Raw genomic sequence first — 17,325 nt, 5'->3', positions numbered from 1 at the left:
AGGACGTTCCTGGGGGATGAGGCGTCTTCTTGTCCTAGTCCTCAGGGTGACACAACTCAAGGGGCTTCAGTGGAGAGGTGGGGTTGGGGTTGGACGGACTGGGGACTTCCTTGCCTCCCAGGCTCAGCCCCCTCCTGGCCAGGGCACCTTTAAAAAGTAGGGTTCCTGAAACCATCCAAATGCTCCCTGCAAAGCTGCCCCCTGCTGGCTCCTCCTCTGACCAGAGCCATCTGATTAACCTACTTGTCTCTGGCCGAAGTGGCGTGTCCCCGGTCTGCCCACCTTCCTGGTGGCAACATGCCCAGGCCACAAAACCACCAGACCAGGGCCCTGAGCCATGGGCATCTCCCTGGGAACCACCTTCACCATGTGGGCTCTGGCCCCACCCAACCGCACAGTGCCAGGATGGGGAGGGGGCAGGTCTGTACATTCCGGCTGCTTCTACACAAACAGATGCAACATGGGGGCGCCCCTGGCACAGGAAAAGGCACTTGTGGGAATAGACAGGCGCTCAGGAAAACATGTAACACACTGCACACGTGTAGCATCCCCGTGCCTAGGGACATGCAACATTGCAGTTCACACTAGAGTATGCACCAAACATGCCACACTGCAGCGTACATATGTGGCTCCTACATACAGGTGACCCACAGCACTCAGCACATATGTGGCACTTATAAGCTTGCACACATACAGCATCTCTACACACAGGAACAAGCAACATGCATTCAAGACCTGAACACATGTTAACACGCTGTGTATGTGTGTAGCAACTGCATGCACGGAGCCAGGCAACATTGCAGTGCACACGTAGGGCACCTGTGTGCATAAGCATACGCAAAGTTCAGCGCACAGGAGTGGCACCTGCATGCACAGGGATATGCGATTTGCAATGCATACGGGGGAGGGTGGGGCAAATGTTTCAGCCCCCAGGGCCCCAGAGACCCCGGCTGCGAGAGCTGCCTCCGGCCCCGGGGATCTCTGGAGGGGCGTCGCGGATCGCCGCATCCTGCGGTCCAGGAGGCCGCGGGCGGGGCGGGGGCTTACCCGGGGCTTCTCCCGCGCCGGCGCCTGGGGCCCAGGGCGGGGAGGAGGAGGGTGCGCTCGGCTCGGCTGGCGCTGCTCCCCCTTTAACAGGAGGCGGCGCGCGTCGCCCCCGCCCCCCGCCCCTTCTCCCGCGGCTCCTCGCGCCCGGCCTGGCGCGCGCCCCCTCCCGGGCCCAGCCCGCGCAGGCGCCGCGTCCCGCCTCGGCCGTCACTCGGCCCGGCGCGCTCTGCGGGCAGCGGCCGGAACGGCCGGAGGAACCGGGTTCGGCGGCGGCGGCGGCGGCGGCAGTGACGGCGGCGGCGGCGCTCTGAGACCGAGGATGCGGCGCCGGCTTTTGGAGCCCGGGGCTGCGGCCGCCACCCGCGAATAGGAGGCGGCGCGCGGCGCGGGCGGTGCTCGGGGCGGGGGAGCGGGGAGCGGGGGGGGCGGCGCGGCGAGGAGGCGGCGGCAGGAGCCCGCGCCCGGCCCGGCGCCCGCCCGCCCCGCGCTGCTCCGCGGCGCCTTTTCTGCACCCGCGGCTCCGCGGAGCGGGAGCCTCGGCCCTCCGCGCCGCTGCCGCGAGCTGCCCCGCGCCCGGCCAGGCCCCCACCTTAGGGATGGCAAACTTGCGCCCCGTGGCTGCCTCCGCCAGCGCCGGCCCCCGCTCCTGCTGCTGACGGCGCCCAGGTGAGTGTTCGGTCCCAGACCCTGACCCGGCCCCGCACCGAGAACCTCCCGGCGCGGTCCCGAGTTTCCGCACCGGTCCGGACTCGGGGCGCTCCCCTAGCTCATCTCGGTCGAATCTTCCCCCTCCCGAACTGTGTTCGTTCAGCATCTACCCATTCCTGTCTCTTTGGGAACTTCGAAGCCTGGGGCCGAGGCCCCCTTCATCACTGGTGAGTCCCTTTTCCACCCCCATCCCCTTCCCCATTTCTGCTAAAGCCCTCCCCCACAATCCTGACCCAGACCTTACCCCCATTGCTGTCTCGAGTCTCTCCGTATCTTAGCCTGGATCCTGGCAGTGCGCCCCCCACCTTGATTAGAGCCCCTTTCTCCAACCTGCAGCTCGACTGTGTCTTCCACCTTAATCCACCCCCCCCCCCCCACCTCGGCTGGATGCCGGACCCTGCTCCTCCACTCACTTCATTTCTGCCCAGAGTCCTACCCGTCCCTATCCCTGTCTGCCCACAGTTACTGCCTTTCCCCGCGCCAGTACCCCGACCATGCTTCCCTTCTTATTTCTGTCCCGATTGCCTCCTCCCCCATATCTGCCCGGAGTCTCTCTATCCCTCGCCAATCTCTGCTGCAAGTCTCCTCCCCCTCACCCAGGACTTGGGGCCGTGTCCCCCGTGTCTGATCTGAGCCCCCTCCTCTCCGGCCGGGATCTCGGCTGGCCCTGCATCCCTGACTCCTGTGTCCATCTTTGGTCAGAGTCTGTCCATCCCCCATCCCTCTCTTCCCACCCCTGGGGCATAGAGCCGGGCACCACACGCACCCTCCTGCAGCCCTGGGGGCTGGCGTGTTGGGGCGGCGGTGGGGGGGGGGGCGGGTTGTAGGTTGTGAAGTTGGCGGCCACTCCCGCAGTCAGCTCGGTCCGAGGGAAGTCCTCTGCGCCGCGGCGGGTGCAGAGGGGGCGAAGGGTCTGGTGCCCGCGGGGGGAGGGGCTCCCGGGCCAGAGATACTGCCCGCCTGCCCGCCTCGCCAGCTGCCGGCCGGGCCCCTGGGCGTCCTCTGGCGCCCCCTGCCCGCAGCCCTGGACCCGCCGCTCCTTTTCCTCCCGCGGGTAACCCCAGGTTTCCGCAGCCGGAGCAGCAGCGGTGGCTGCGGGACTGGCAGTGGGAAGTCCCTGGGGAAGAGGAGGTTGGCGGGCGAGGCCGGGTGCCCCCTTGTGCTAGCCTTGCGAGAACAGTCCTGGTTGTCAGGCCATATGCTCTGGGGGTGGGGTGGGGTGGGGTGGGGTGGGGTAGGGTGGGGTGGGGTGGAGGGCTCATCCCAGCGGTAATTCCGGAGCCCTTTGATCTATCAGGGACAGACTAGGAAGACTAGCCCCTGGATTTGAGATGGTCTGGATGGGTTTGTTTGGGCTAGGGCGGGTGTCCCCAGAGAGCCTCTGTGTACCCCATGGCAGTCTCCACTAGGTGAAGGGTGGGGGCAAAGGTGGGCTTGGTCTACTTTGGGCATGGTGTAGACGGTGGGGGAGAGTCCACCTGGCCCTGGGGCAGAACAGGCACCTGGGGAGTGTCTCCCTCGCTGCCACAGGGGTCAGTATGGATTCTGTACTGGGTATGCCCTGATGGTGGTGGTGGTGAGGCTTGAGGGAGGGTCTTCCCTGGACCAAGATTGACAGATTTTCCCTTCTCTTCTCTTCTCTTCTCTTCTCTTCTCTTCTCTTCTCTTCTCTTCTCTTCTCTTCTTTCTCCCCTCCCCTCCCCTCCCCTCTCTTCCCCTTCTCTCCTCTCTTCTCTTCTCTTCTCTTCTCTTCTCTTCTCTTCTCTTCTCTTCTCTTCTCTTCTCCCTTCCCCCATCACTCTTCAGAAAGGGATAGGTCTAGCCTGGGGTGGCTGTGTGTGGTAGGCATTTCTGTGTCCCCAAATAAGGTTCCAGCTGGTCTCTGCCCTCTTCTCTCCCTCCCAACCCCCAGGTAATAGAGCTGAGTAAGTAGTTAGTAACTCAGCTTTTGGTCAGATGACCTGGGTTCAAAAGATGTATGACCTGGGCAGGCTACATAACCCTTCTGAGCCTCAGTTGGCCCTCTATAAAATGGGTCAGTGATAAATGCCTCATATAGTTTCTGGGAGAATGAAATTAGATTGTATAGAGTGTCTGGCATCTAGTGGTGCTCAACAATGATTGGCTTATTGGGCGTTCGTCTTCAAGGCCAAGGTCAGGCCCCTTGCCACTCTACTATTCCCAGAGGAGAAGTGCAGAACAGGTTCTAGTGACTTCACTCTATCCCCCAGGATAATAAAGCCAGAAAACACCTTTAGCTCCCCAGAGTGGGTCCAGGGAGCCTGTGGCTATCAGTCTCTTCCCTCCCTCACCCATCTTTCACCATCCCACTGGACTGCTCTGGGATCAGCTCTGGCCAGAGGGGCATCAGTGAAAGCCAGGCCAAGGTCTCTGGGGTCCTGGCTCCAGTGTGGAGACTGGGGAGGTAGGAAAAATGCAGGGAAGAAACCCAGGTCAAGGTCCCCAAAGGCAGGCTTGCCTAATGGGGGGGGGGGGCACGTGGGAAATCAGCCACAGAGGAGAACATGGTGCACAGAGGAGCCTCTTACCTCTCCCCAGGAGGTCAGACGCCATCGGGAACTTTCCAGGACAGTTAGTGCTCCAGATTAGAGTTAGGGGGCGACCCAGGCTGAGGGCCCAAGAGTTTGAAGAAACGTGGCTTTGGCGTGAGTGGCTTGGTGAAGGGCAGGTAAGAGGGAGAGAAGAGAGAGGGCTTGAATCCACGGCGTTCTGCTGGGCCGGAAGTCCTCTGGGCAGTGTGGCTGGGCCTGGGTCCCACCGGGGAGTGGCAGCCTCTCAGCCTCCAGTCTGCCCGGGTAGCCCTGACATTGGGGAACAAAAGCTTTCGGTTCCTGTAGCAACGGCGGCTCCAGCTGCTGCAAAGTTCCGGGGAGGCGGGCGGAGGGCGGCTGAGTCACCGCCCCCTCCCCCCGCCGCCCTCGCGGCACCGCCCCCACCCCCCACCCCGGTCTTCCTTCTCTTGGTGGGCGGAAGGCCCCCTCCCCAGACCGAAAGGCCCTTGAGAAAGAGGAGGAGCGGCCGGCTCCGCCAGGTGGAGAAGGCGGGGCCGCACTGGGTGGGGGGGGAACCCCCTCCCTTCGGTCCTGCCCACCAGCTCCAGAGGCTGGATGGAAATGTGCGCCCTCCTGGGTACCAGAGCTCCGGGAGAGGGGTCCTTGGGGACCCTGCCAGCCGGCCAGTGCAGGGGCAGGGGACCCGAAGGCTCCGAGTGGGGGGTCCCCGCCCGCGTGTCGGCCTGGGCTCGGCCTGGCAGCGAGCGCCCGGGAGGCGGAGGGTGAGTGACGGGCGGGCGAATTGGAGCTGCCAGGTGGATAAACGCGACCGACGTGCGCACTGCTGCGCCCCCTCCCCCACCAGCCGCCCCTCCCCCGACCGCGGCCCTGGGCTCCGAGCGCCCGGTCACCCAGCGCCGCGCTGCTCCCAGCCGGCAGGGCGCAAGGGGGTCGATCCCCGGGATCCCCGAGACCCAGGCCTTGCCCTGAGGTGCCCCCCGCCCCCCTCCCCCTCAGCCCCAGTCTTTTCTCTTACAGCTGCTGCGAAAGCCTCCTATTCCCTCATTAGTGCAGAAGGGAAGCCCGAGGCTGAGCAGGCCTGCGGGGTCTGGGAGGAAGGGGGTCTCAGTGTGCTAGGACACAGGGTGGGTGGCATTCTCAAGTTTGCTGGCGGGCGGCAGGCATGCGGTGGAGGTAGCTGGAGGAGGGGGTCCCTAAGACTGAGATTATGCCAATGGGCAACTCACCCATCTCAGCCCAGTGAGGTCCTGAGGGAGGAGGCTTTTAGATTATCCTCTCCATTAACCTCCTGACGCGGGAAGTTCTTCCTCAGAGCTGAGCTCCATACCTATCGTCTCTAGCTCTTGTGCATGTATGTGATCTTGCTGTTTGGGTTTGGAGGTGGCCAAGCCATTCACATGGCTCAACCCAAAGGGCCTTCCCAGAGATAGCCGTGGAGCTCAGCAGGAAAGCCGGGAGAGTTTGTGAGGTTCCGTGGGAGGGGGGAAGGGAAGGTGTGCATACCCTGTCTGTGCCAGGCTCTGTGCTGGGAACTCACTGGGACGCTGAACAAGAAAGTGTGTGTAATCCTGGGGGCAGGGATCATGGTCTCCATTCCACAGAGCGGGGAACTTGCCTCCGTTCAGGGAGGTTGAACATGGCTAATAACCGCTTCGGCTGCCTGGGAGGCAAGGATCCTTCCAGGTCCCCTCCCACGAGAGGGTCTCTCTGACTTGGAATTGGGCTTTTTGCCTTATTTTGTGGATGTGGAGTGAGATTTAAAAAGGGCCCCCAAAGGTCTTATGTCACAGCAGGAACCACGAGGGTAATACATACCCAGGGTGAAATTCCCAAGTTGGTGTGAAGGGGCTGTCTGGAGGAGGGGGCTTGGTCAGGGTTTAGAGGTGGCTCAATTCTGGAGAAGCCAGGCTGTGGCTCTGAGGATGTGGACCTAGTGCTTCTTGATGGATTGGTGCTATGGAGGAGGGAGGAGCTGAGGCCCAGGAGGTGGGGTTGGGGGGGGGGTGGTCTGAGCCCCCAGCTTCAGGAACACACAAAGGAGGGAACAGCAAGTCAGACCCCACCTGCCACTTAGCTGTCATATGCTAAGCCTCAAAGAACCAAATGCCTGTGTATATTCACACTAGAGAGTATACTTCCATCTCTCTCCATGTGTACGAGTGTCTGGCTCTTTTATACCTTGTACACATGAGTGCCTGTACCCTAGTGTGCACGTGAATTCACTCATCTGTGGCTTCACTGATCTGTGTGCATGCTGAATGCCTGTGAACACCTGTCTATACATGCATCTGTGCATACATGCTTTTGTGTGCACGTCGCACGGCACAGCAATGTTCAAGCCTGTGTGTGTGTGTGTGTGTGTGTGTGTGTGTGTGTTCCTCACCTTGCTCTAAGTGGGGGAGGCGAGGCCAGTTATAATGAGCCCCCACCTCCCCTCTGCTGAGCTACAGCTATGGCCTGAATTTTGCAGCCTGCTTAAAAATAATTGGGGGCAGCGGGGGGATTGGATGTCAGTCATCATCAGCCACTGGCTTCGCTGGTGCCGCAGCAGGCTGGGCGGGCTGAACAGTTTGGGACAGGCATGATGTGGGGGCGGGGGAGGCCAGGGGTCTTGTGTCCCTTTTGCAGTTCTGGCAGGAGCAGTGGAGACACAGCCTGTTCTGACTTTTGTTGGATAACTCCAGGCGGGTGTTTGGGGGAGGGTGGGGCCGCTCCTCCCCAATAAATGAGCCTGCCTGGAGCTTGAGCCCCCACCCCTCCTTCCCCCTATGGCTGGGGAGGGGCAAGTGCGGGATCTGGGGGAGTGAGGAGTTCCATGGTTGCTGCACAGAGGCTGGAATTCTGGGGTTCTAATTCCTGCCCTCTCACCACCCCCACCTCCAACCACTATTGAGGCTCCTAAAAAGCTAAGAGGAAATCTGTGCCTGGGGAGCAGCTACGTCTTGGGAAAATCTAGCCACACCTGTGAGTTATCCTATGTTTGTGATTCAGTTCCCAGAGCCAATGGCTTCTCCATTGGGCTTGCAGCCTGAGCAAGGAAGGGGACAGAGCAAGAGGCTATTGGTGGATGAGAGGGAACCCCAGGCTGGGGCCTCAGGTCCCGGGCTCCAGTCCCAGCTGGACCACTCTGTGTGATCTTGAGCAGGTTGCCTCCCTTCTTGGAGCCTCATCCTTTCTCCTTTAATGTGGAGCGACCAGGCTCTAGGGGCCCATCCAGTGCTGTGAGCTATGCTGCCGGCATGGAGGAGGGAGGCAGCATGGATCACTTCGGGGGCAGGGCCGGGAGCAGGGTTGAGCCAGCCCAGGTGCCAGGCTCTGGTTTCCGGACAGCGCTGTGGACAGGCTGTGGGCAGTGGCTCTGTCCTGGCTTGGTGGGTGGGAAGGCACCTGCAGGTGCCCTGCCCGCCAGCTTCTGTCCACTCGGCCCTGACCGTCCTGAGTGTCTGTCGGGGCATGGCCTGGGTCCTGGTTGCCTGCCCACGCATGGAGAGTACATTCATACCTGCTGAATTTTGCAGCCTCTGGGAGTTTGGTTTAGTGTATGTAGCACTTTGCGGGGAGGGAGAAATCAGTGAACTCTGGTCTCCACTCCTGAGATGAGTGAGATAGCCCTGGGGAGACAGCAGGGAATAGAGGTGATGATTGGGGGGCATGGGCTTTCAGGAAAGGGCTGTGGGAGCTGAGAGCTGGGCGATGGCTTGGTGGCCTCCGGAGGTGGGGTGGGGGGGGGCCAGGTAGCAGACCCTGAGCCAGGCCTTGGAGGATAACCCATGGCAGGAAGGGAAAAGGGGTTAAGGGGAATACTGCACCCATTTTGCAGATACCTCTCCCCTTGTTTCCACCAGGAAATCCACAGCAGTGATACTCATGACGCTCATACTTGTGATGCCCTCCATGGGCATGGCTTGGGTTGTGCGCAGTCCCTGGCACCCCAGTGGTAACTCCTCCCCTTTCTCTCCCACTCAGCAAAGCAAGTGAGTGAGAATGACATTGTTCTGGGAATAACCTTGAATTGCTCTGATTTATAAAAAAGCAAATCGTTGTCAAACACTGCTCCTTTGACAATTACCGCTGGATTATGCGTGACATGGCTCACAACTGATCACGATACGCTGCGACTGAGAGCAACAGTTCTGGAGAATTTAAGTTGGGTGGTGGGGATGAGGCGAGATCCAAGTGTCAGGCCAAGATGCCGGTGGCTGATGAGATTGACTGAGGAATCATAGGATAACAGAGGCAACAACTGATGTTTCTTAAGGGCTTACAGACTTCCAGACACTCTCCCACGTGCCTTCATTTTACAGGTAAGGCGACTGAGGCTCCGAGAAGTCACGTCCCTTGTCTAAGATCACACAGGTGGACTTGGGCGACTCCAGAGCCTTAACCGCCAGGCCCGCTCCTGCAGCTTGCCACAGGAGACTCAGAGCCCACGCTGGCAGCTCCTGGGGCTGCTGACCACTGTCTCTCTCCACAGGGCAAGGGACATAGGATGACCCCAGCCTGTCCCCTCTTACTATCTGTGATTCTGTCCCTGCGCCTGGCCGCCGCCTTCGACCCTGCCCCCAGCGCCTGCTCCGCCCTGGCCTCGGGCGTGCTCTACGGGGCCTTCTCACTGCAGGACCTCTTTCCTACCATCGCCTCAGGCTGCTCCTGGACCCTGGAGAACCCTGACCCCACCAAGTACTCCCTCTACCTGCGCTTCAACCGCCAGGAGCAGGTGTGCGCCCACTTTGCCCCCCGTCTGCTGCCCCTGGACCACTACCTGGTCAACTTTACCTGCCTGCGGCCTAGCCCAGAGGAAGCCGTGGCCCAGGCGGAGGCAGAGGCGGGGCGGCCAGAAGAGGAGGAGGAGGCAGCGGGGCTGGAACTGTGTGGCGGCTCGGGCCCCTTTACCTTCCTGCACTTCGACAAGAACTTCGTGCAGCTGTGCCTGTCGGCAGAGCCCTCGGAGGCCCCGCGCCTGCTGGCGCCCGCTGCCCTGGCCTTCCGCTTCGTCGAGGTCTTGCTCATCAACAACAACAACTCCAGCCAGTTCACCTGTGGCGTGCTGTGCCGCTGGAGTGAGGAGTGCGGCCGCACTGCTGGCAGGGCCTGTGGCTTCGCCCAGCCAGGCTGCAGCTGCCCCGGGGAGGCGGGGGCTGGTTCGGCCACCACCGCGCCTCCGGGCCCGCCTGCTGCCCACACCCTGTCCAATGCCCTGGTGCCTGGGGGCCCGGCCCCACCTGCTGAGGCCGATTTGCATTCAGGGAGCAGCAATGACCTGTTCACAACCGAGATGAGATATGGTGAGTCAGAGCAGGGCCCCGGTGGGGTGGGCGTGCCCAGGGCTGAGGGTACGCTCTGGTCCCCGTCTTGGCAGATCCTCAGGCCATTTGCGTAGTTCTTCGCCCGTGTCCCCTCTGTGTCCAGCCTTCTCCGGGTGCTGGGGTCCCCGAAATGGATTGGGGTTAGACCCCACTAACCCCAAACTCTTGTTTGTAGTCTGGGTAGGTGAATGGGGGGCAGAGATGAGACAATGCAGTGTGGTGAACCCAGGGAGAGGACCCTCCCACTAGGCAATCAAGGAAGGCTTCCTGAAGGAAGTGATACAGGCGCAAGCAGAGATCTGAAGGACACGTGGAAGCCAGCCAAGCCAAAGAAGTGGTGAGGGCGCTCCGGGCAGAGGGAGCAGTGTGTGCCAAGTCGACAAGTTTGCCTGGAGGCTGGAGAGTAGGCAGGGAGCAGGGACATGTTCCTGCCCACACGGGTCGGCGATTTTTGGCAGTGGCCCCAGGGTCAGGGCAGAGGGAGGTGCAGAAGAATGTGCCTGGGTGAAGAGGACTGGGCTTCGAGGCTGCCTTGGAGGGCTGGGCTGGCTCCGCTCCCAGCATCCCCTGTCTCCCCCTCTGGGCCCATGTCTTCTGGGACCGAGGCTGCCACAGCTGCTAGAGCTTCCTGCTGACTGGGCAAAAGCTCTGCGAGCCCTTGAGCCCTGCCTGCTCCCGCTCCCACCCCGGCTCCCTCACCACAGCCACTTTCTGCCGACCCTCCTTCCTGCAGCTACAAAGCCCCCAGGCCCTCATCTGGATCCTGTGTGCCCGCCGAACAGTGCCGGGCCAGTGACTGGCCAGGGGGTGGGGGTGGGAGGGAGGCAGAGCTGGGATCTGGTCCCCAGCTCTGGGACTAAAAGGGAGTTCCCTTCCCTCTCCTGGCCTCAGTTTCCCCATTTGGGATAACAGGTGCTGGCCTCCCATCATGAGGATGTCACACAGGGATGGAAGTCAGAAGAGCCATGGAGATCGGCCTGAGAGGATTTACAGGGACACAGGGGGTCTTGTGTGAGGGCTGCTAGGAGTATTGGAGGAGTATGATCTGTCCCCACCCCTGCTTTGAAGGCCAGAGCCCGGGAGTTGAGCACTGCCTTTGACTATTATTACCTTGAGTGGATCCCATCTTTTTGGCATCAGTTTCTTCATCTGTAAAATGGGGAGATATCTCTGAGTTAATTAGAGGGCCAGTTATCATGACAGTGGCCTCTCCCAATGCAGTGGGGAGCACTTCTCAACCTCCCCTGTGAGACATCTGGCACCGTGCCTATCCGTGGCAAGTGCCCAGTGGCCTTGCTCTGGCCTCTCCCCCTGGCCAGCTTGGCCTCTAACATCGGTCGATGAAGCCGTCCGAGTGACAGCCAGGCCGTGGGCAGGTTACAGGCCCTGGAGGCTGGCCTGGGATTTAGTGCCTGCAGGAAGAAATTGAATTTCGCTTCTTTGTCGAACATTGGCGGAGAGTGCCAGGCGTATATCAGGAGGTTTATGACTCTTCCTGCCTGGCGGCCACTGCCCGTCACTCTGTGGGGGCCTCCCCCATCGCGCTCAGCAGAGGGCAGGCTCTTTTGTCTGGCTTTCCCTGCGGTCCATTGGCCCAGTGGTCTCCAGTGGACGGAGCAAGGCTCTGCCCTCATGGGCGGGCACCATCTGGGCAGGCTGCCATGTGGAGCACAGAGCCAGGAGCAGCCAGCTGGGCTTGGTGAAGCCGGAAACAGGAGTTGGTTGGTAGTCGGAGTGACTTTGGGGGTCAGAGAGGGCTGGTGATGGGAAGGCCACCATTGTCCCCATCATCACAGCCTCTGCTGGGGGCCTCTGGGACTGAGCATGGGTGGAGATTGGGTGCTGACTGTCCCTGGGCATGAGGCCTAGTATTATCTCTGAGCTGGGAGTCCCAGGCTCCCAGCTGTTCCACACCTGACCTCTGCTCATGCTCCTTGTCCTGCTTGGCATGTTTTCAGGCTGCTCCATGGGGTTGCCTGCAGGGAGGGCCCTTGTGGGGAGTTATAGGGGGTGATGTGGCATTGGTCATCCTAAGTGATCTTGTCCAGCACGCTGGTGCCCAGAGCCCCTTCCTCTCCCCTGGCGGGCAAGAGACTTTTACTTTTCCTCTCTGCCATCTCCTTCCTTCTGCCCAGTCTCTTAGGGGCAAGAGACAGTGGGCGTATGTCTCAATTTGTTCCATGTGGCAGTGGGCATCTGAGGGACAGGGCACTGTCAGGACTCAGGGCCCTTTGTGCCTGGTTGGCAGGACCCCCTCCTCCCCACTGGGCCAGCTGGACACATGTACCAGCTGTGGGAGAACCGGCTCACATGTGGAACTGCCAGATTGAGAACGAGATTGGTGGGCAAGGCGGTGAACAGGAAGAGTAAGACCCTCGTCCTAGCCCCTCTGCCAGGCCCTGTGGCAGGGGAGCTGTGTTCCCCTTCTCTGGGACACTCTGCATAGAATCAATCGAAGGCAAGGCCAGGTGGAGTGGGACTGGGTCCATGCTGGAAGAGTGGCACTGGGGGACAGTGCCTGGGTGGAGTGCCTGGGCCCGCCTCAGAGCCCAGTGCGTTTGACAAGAGGGTACAGGCGCCTGTTAATTTCACGCAAACTGCCTTTGATAGATCTCTTGTTATTTTTGGTGAGTTGAGCCATAAATTTGTGCCATCTTGCTGCCGCAATCTGTTAAGTGGGGAGAGAGGAAGAAAGGGAAGGCAGGCAGGAAGGAGCCCAGCGGATGCTGGCTGAGGCCGGGGTGGGGGGCAGGGAGCAGGAATTGCGGTGAAGACGTGGTGCTGCCACCCTGCGTTTCCTGCCTGCTGACCCCTCCCCGGTCCTGACGAGACACTGGCCAGTGGGGATGGCTGTGCAGACTGACACCTGGGGGAACCTCCTCTCTCCTCTCCCGCACTCCCTGCCTTCCTCAGAGGTGCTGTCCCATCCTTGGCTGGCTGGCTGCTGCTCACCCACCTCCCTATTACCCAGGCCCCATTCCGGAGGCCAGAGTTCAAATCCCCACTCTGCCACTGCTGCTGGGTGACTTGGACGATGGGCTGCCCCACGGGGGCCTCGGGGCCTCCAGTAATCTGTGCATCACTTCCCAGATCCAGCCCCCATACTCTCCATCGTGGCACAGACTCTTCAGCCTGGCATTCCAGCCCCACCCCAGACCCAGCTGCCACCTGCTATTCAGCCTTCCCTCTAATTCCATCCTACCCTTGACCAGGGCTTCTCACTGGCCCCTGAGCCCCTGCTTTCTGGACTCCCTGCTTTTGCTTGGGCCTTTCCCTCACCTGGAATGCCCTTTGGCCTTGGTTTTCCACAACTTCGCATTTTTCCCAGGGCTGCTCAACCCGTTTCCTCTAGGAAGCTCCTTGTACCTGCCCAACCTAGTCCTAGATTGGTCTTTCTCCTCCCGGTGCTCAGGCCCTGCTGTCCTCTTTCGGCCAGCCTGGTCCGCTGGTGGGAAGTGCAACCTTACCTGTCTGTTTGGTGCTCAGACACCGGGGAGGCCAGGCCTCTCTCATGGTAGGAGGAGGGGGCACCTCGCACATTCAGTACATTTCCTAGAAGGTCCTTCCAGCCGAGATCTGTGCTTCTGGAGCTCTGTGTGCTCTGTCACAGGATGGGGAGTGGGACCCAGTTTCCCCCAGATATCTCAGCAGGGACTGAGTCCCCACCCACCCATCACACACATCTCTGCGTCTTTATTGGAGCGGAGTTTGTGCCGGGCCTTGGGTTGGCTCTGGGTGAATGAGATCCCAGGTACACCAGATATACCTCCTGCCCTCTGATCGGGGAGAGTGACCACTAGGTATACAGTGGTGGTCAAAGCCACAGGCTGAAGTTTCCTGGCCCTGGATTCAATTCCCAGCCCCACCACCGACTAAGCTCTGCGACCGTGGGCAGGTTTCTTCACCTGCCATTTCATTACCTGTAAAGTCGGGATAGTTGGGCTATTCACAGAGTGATGATAAAGATGAAACAAGAGAATATAGGTCAGTGCTTAGTACAGTGCCTGGCACATGGTAAATCCCTGATAAATAGCTGCGTGTTGTCATAATTTAGTGCCATAGGTTTGATGTACCTGGGCCAGATGTCAAGGGAGGAGGAAGAGTGCGGGGTTCAACCACAGAGGGGTGGGAAGGCAGCCTAAAGAAGGTGATTCTGAGTTGGGTTTTGAGGAGTGAATAGGAATTCACTACCCATGGAATTTTTCTTTACATAGAATCACTTCTAAAATTTAATACATTAGGAAGAAATTTCACATCCTACCTGGAAAAAGAGTATCACTTATCTGAAGCAAAAGATAACAGAAGAAATAGCCCCAGTGAAAACAAAGCGATGTTAGCCAATTCTAGCTAGACGTTCGTCCTTCTTGTCGATTTGTTAGAAAGAGAAATGAGCACGTGCTGGCGGTGTGTGAAAGTCTCAGACTACACGGAGACTTTATCTTGCATGCATTTGCAAGGATTAAAAGTAAGGCAACCATGTAATTTATCATCTAAACTGGGACATTTTTGAGGTTTTTAAAGCAGGGGAAGGGGTCCTATTAATTATGTCATGGCAGCAGGCACAAACCCGGTGACCCCAGGCATATTGGCAGGAAGTCACCCTAATTAAAAGAGACCTAGAGGGGTAACTGCCCCAGTCCATGATGCAGGGTTTTTTAAGGGCACATTGGTGAGCCACCCCAACTCATTTCCTGCTGCACGCTTTGGGAAACCTGGCAGGAGGAAGCAGCCCGTGCAAGGACATGGAAGTGTGAGCCCCGGTGGTGGGAGATGGGCCCAAGGTTCTGACTGCCATCCCCAGACACTGGGACCCCCGCCTCCATTGACCAAAGGTCTCAAGCCAGCAAGAAGTTGGGCATCGTGGGGGAGGTGGGATGAGTCAGTTGTGGTCCCCGCTCTCGAGGAGCTCCTGGCTGTGTGGGGGGAGGTGGCAGGGACCCAGCTAGCTCTGTCGAGAGGCTGGGCAGATAGGCCAGCAGCTCGGGGGAGGGAGTCATTGGGGGGGAACTGGCATTCTGGCTGAGTATCTGGTCTCACAGGGATACCCAGTTGCATTGGACTGCAGAGGTTGAGCTTGGAATTTTCAAAAGCCATCTCTCTCTCTGCCCCTGCCCTCCCTCTCCTCCCCACCCCGGGTTTTTTTTTTTTTGTTTGTTTTTTTTAAGGCACTGTAGGGTTCACGAAGCACTGCTGGGGGTGGGAAGCCATGGAGGGACATGACAGAACCATGTTTCAAGGGGATCTGTTGGTGCCTACTCAGGGCTCCAGGGCCAGCCTCAGGGAGGATGTAGAGAGCCCTGGGAGGGCTGGCTGCTTTGTAAATCCGCACTGCTCTCCCCGTGGAAGTGATGATTATCGTGGTTATTTTTAACATATTCATGACAAAGGAGGCTGAGGGGGCTGGACTGTGTGGAGTTTGGGGGGCAGGGTCTGCAAAGCATGGTGGAGCAGGTGCCTACCGTCCTGCTCAGATGGCAGAGAGCCCCTGTGCCCACCCAGCCTGTCGGTGCAAGGGGGGAACAAGAGTGGCCCCTGGGTGATTGGGGTGGAGGAACCCTCAGGGATATCTGGCCTATGTCTGCTGAATGCTTGTCTTGTGTCTGGCTGCTCAGAGCTGGGCCCTCTGTGCAAGAGGAGTGAGGGAGATTGATACCCTCCCTTAGTGCCCACAAGAGGGATGAGCCTAGGTTACTCTCAGCCGCAGTGGAAGGCAATCTAGGGTCTCAGCCACAGGAGAAGGGGCCAGCATACCAAAACCCCTGTGTGGTCAGCCTGGGAAGGCTTCCTGGAGGAGGCGGTATTTGACACGTAGAAGATTTTGGCAGATGGAGGTAGAGGAGGGCATTGCAAGGGGGAGGGAACACCAATCTCAGGGAGGAAAGCAGGTGGATAACAAGAGAGGGGGGCAGTCCCTTTGCACAGAGAGCTTATTGTATTCCAGGCGGTCCATATCTCTTGTTTCATTTAATTCTGAACCTGTGGTAGGACGTGTCCTCTTTATTTTCAGTTGAAGATTTTTAAGCTCAGAGAGGTGAGGCGACTTGCCCAAGGGCACACAGCAAGACTGGCAGAATTGAGAATCAAATCTGCTTCTGTCTCTGGTTCTCTAATCCATGTCCTTCCCACTGGTCCACATGACCTTGCAGTGTGCTTGGCTGTCTGGTGGGGAGAGGAAAACAGGACTGGACAGGGCATCAGAGGCCGGCACATGCCAGGCTCAGAGGCTTACACTGGTAACAGTGGGGAGCCACTGAAGGTTCCTCAGCAGGGGAGTTCGTGCACTTTGCACGGGGCTCCCAGAGGATCACTTTGGAGGCTGCAGAAGAGAATCAGGCTCACCTGGGGGGGAGGGGGGGCAGTGGGGGAGTGGATGTGCAAAGGAACAATAAGAAGGTGGCGTGAAAACAGGATAACAGTAGCAAGTGTGAGGGGCTTTGGCGGAATGAGGGAGTGACTCAGGGTCCTATGGGAATTAAGAAAGCCATCTCTCAGGAGGCTCCAACTGCATTTTGTTAGAGCCAGCGCAGCTCAGTAGAAAGAGCACGGGCTCCAGAGGAGTCAGGCAAGCCTGGCTTCGAATGCCACGCAGCCTGTCTCCAGCGTGTGACCCTGGAGCCTCCTTCCTCATCAGTAACATGGGAGAACCCATCCTCATTAGGATTAAACGAGGTGCACAGTGACTGGCAATAGCGGGTTGTGTAGTGAGTGTTACCTCATTCAAAACAAAACGGAACAGAGCAGGGTAGCGTGTCCTGGGGAAGCGGGTCCATCCACACCAGGGCGGGCTCGCAGGTGGGAAGGCCTATAGATTGCAGAACTTGTGAGGATCCGGGTCCTACAAGCTGCCTTTTCCTGGACCCCTTTTTGTCCTGTTGGCTCAGCTGCCTCTTAGACTCCCCCAGCTGCGGGCCCAGAGCTGGCTGTGGCCTGCCTCAAGGCATATGCTGAAGTGGGGTGGGGGTACAAGGGAGGGCAGTCAGTGCAGGCCCCTGCTGGGTAGCCTCGGGCTTGTTCCCTCCCCTCTCTGGCCCAGCCCAGGAGGCCGGGAGAGGGACTCAAGAGCTGGGCCTGGGACACGTTCTGATTTTCAAATAGGGTGGATCCTAGAAACCACCTCCATCACCTCTGGTTGTGTCGTGGGGGCTGGCCCGCAAAGCCCTGGTGCACGGTTTGTAGAGGATGTGGGGGCCACGGGAAGCAGCGAGGGGGTCAGACTGCTGTCTCGCATGTCCGTGTTTCCGGACCTTACCGGACGCCAGCCTGGTGGATGCCACAGACACGATGATGGTCAAGACGCCAAAGCAGGAACCGGATGACGGGATCCTCAGCTGGATTTGTGATAGGTCGAACAGCATCTGCAGAATGTTTATTAAGAAATGGGTGTCAGGCCCGGGGCTGCTGTAGGTGGAGGGCTGCTGGGCAGAGCCGCTACTCAGGATGACAAGTGCTAATTCCCAGTGACCCCCGTGGGGTGGCAGGGAAAGCTAGGAGCAGTGTGTTCATTGCTGTTTGCTGCTGTTCCTCTGGGCCGGTGTTCACTGGGGTCGGGGAGATGGCGTGCACAGTCTGCCTTCAAAGGGCCAATGGGCGCGGGGAGGTTCAGATGGTCGGAAGTTGGCATCCTCTGGGACGACGGGGCACACAGAGGAGGGGACAGCCACTTCTGCCTGAGGAGTGGGGGATGAGGAAGACCTCCCAAATGAGAAGCCATGTGAGGTGGATTTTGAAAA

General features: G+C 59.4%; 1 protein-coding gene across 9 annotated transcripts in view; it reads left to right on the top strand.

Annotated features, from left to right (window-relative positions):
• The first annotated feature begins 1,492 nt into the window (after positions 1-1,492).
• The window catches only part of ADGRB2 (adhesion G protein-coupled receptor B2), a 36,400-nt gene continuing 20,567 nt past the window's right edge, over positions 1,493-17,325 (top strand). For 3 of the 9 annotated variants that reach the window (XM_045476483.1, XM_045476482.1, XM_045476480.1), the window contains exons 1-3: positions 1,493-1,713; positions 1,859-1,922; positions 8,764-9,574. In XM_045476483.1, coding sequence (XP_045332439.1) covers positions 8,779-9,574 — 796 coding nt within the window. In that variant the 5' untranslated portion in view covers positions 1,493-1,713; positions 1,859-1,922; positions 8,764-8,778. Of the gene's footprint in view, positions 1,714-1,858; positions 1,923-8,300; positions 8,594-8,763; positions 9,575-17,325 lie in introns of those variants that run through there. The other 6 variants (XM_045476479.1, XM_045476478.1, XM_045476484.1 and 3 more) reach the window with 5 other exon arrangements.

The sequence above is a fragment of the Leopardus geoffroyi genome, chromosome C1 (genome assembly GCF_018350155.1).
Source record: "Leopardus geoffroyi isolate Oge1 chromosome C1, O.geoffroyi_Oge1_pat1.0, whole genome shotgun sequence".
Classification (NCBI taxonomy): Eukaryota; Metazoa; Chordata; class Mammalia; order Carnivora; family Felidae; genus Leopardus; species Leopardus geoffroyi.
Note: the sequence above shows the minus strand (reverse complement) of the source record. Positions and strands in the feature narration are given on the sequence as shown.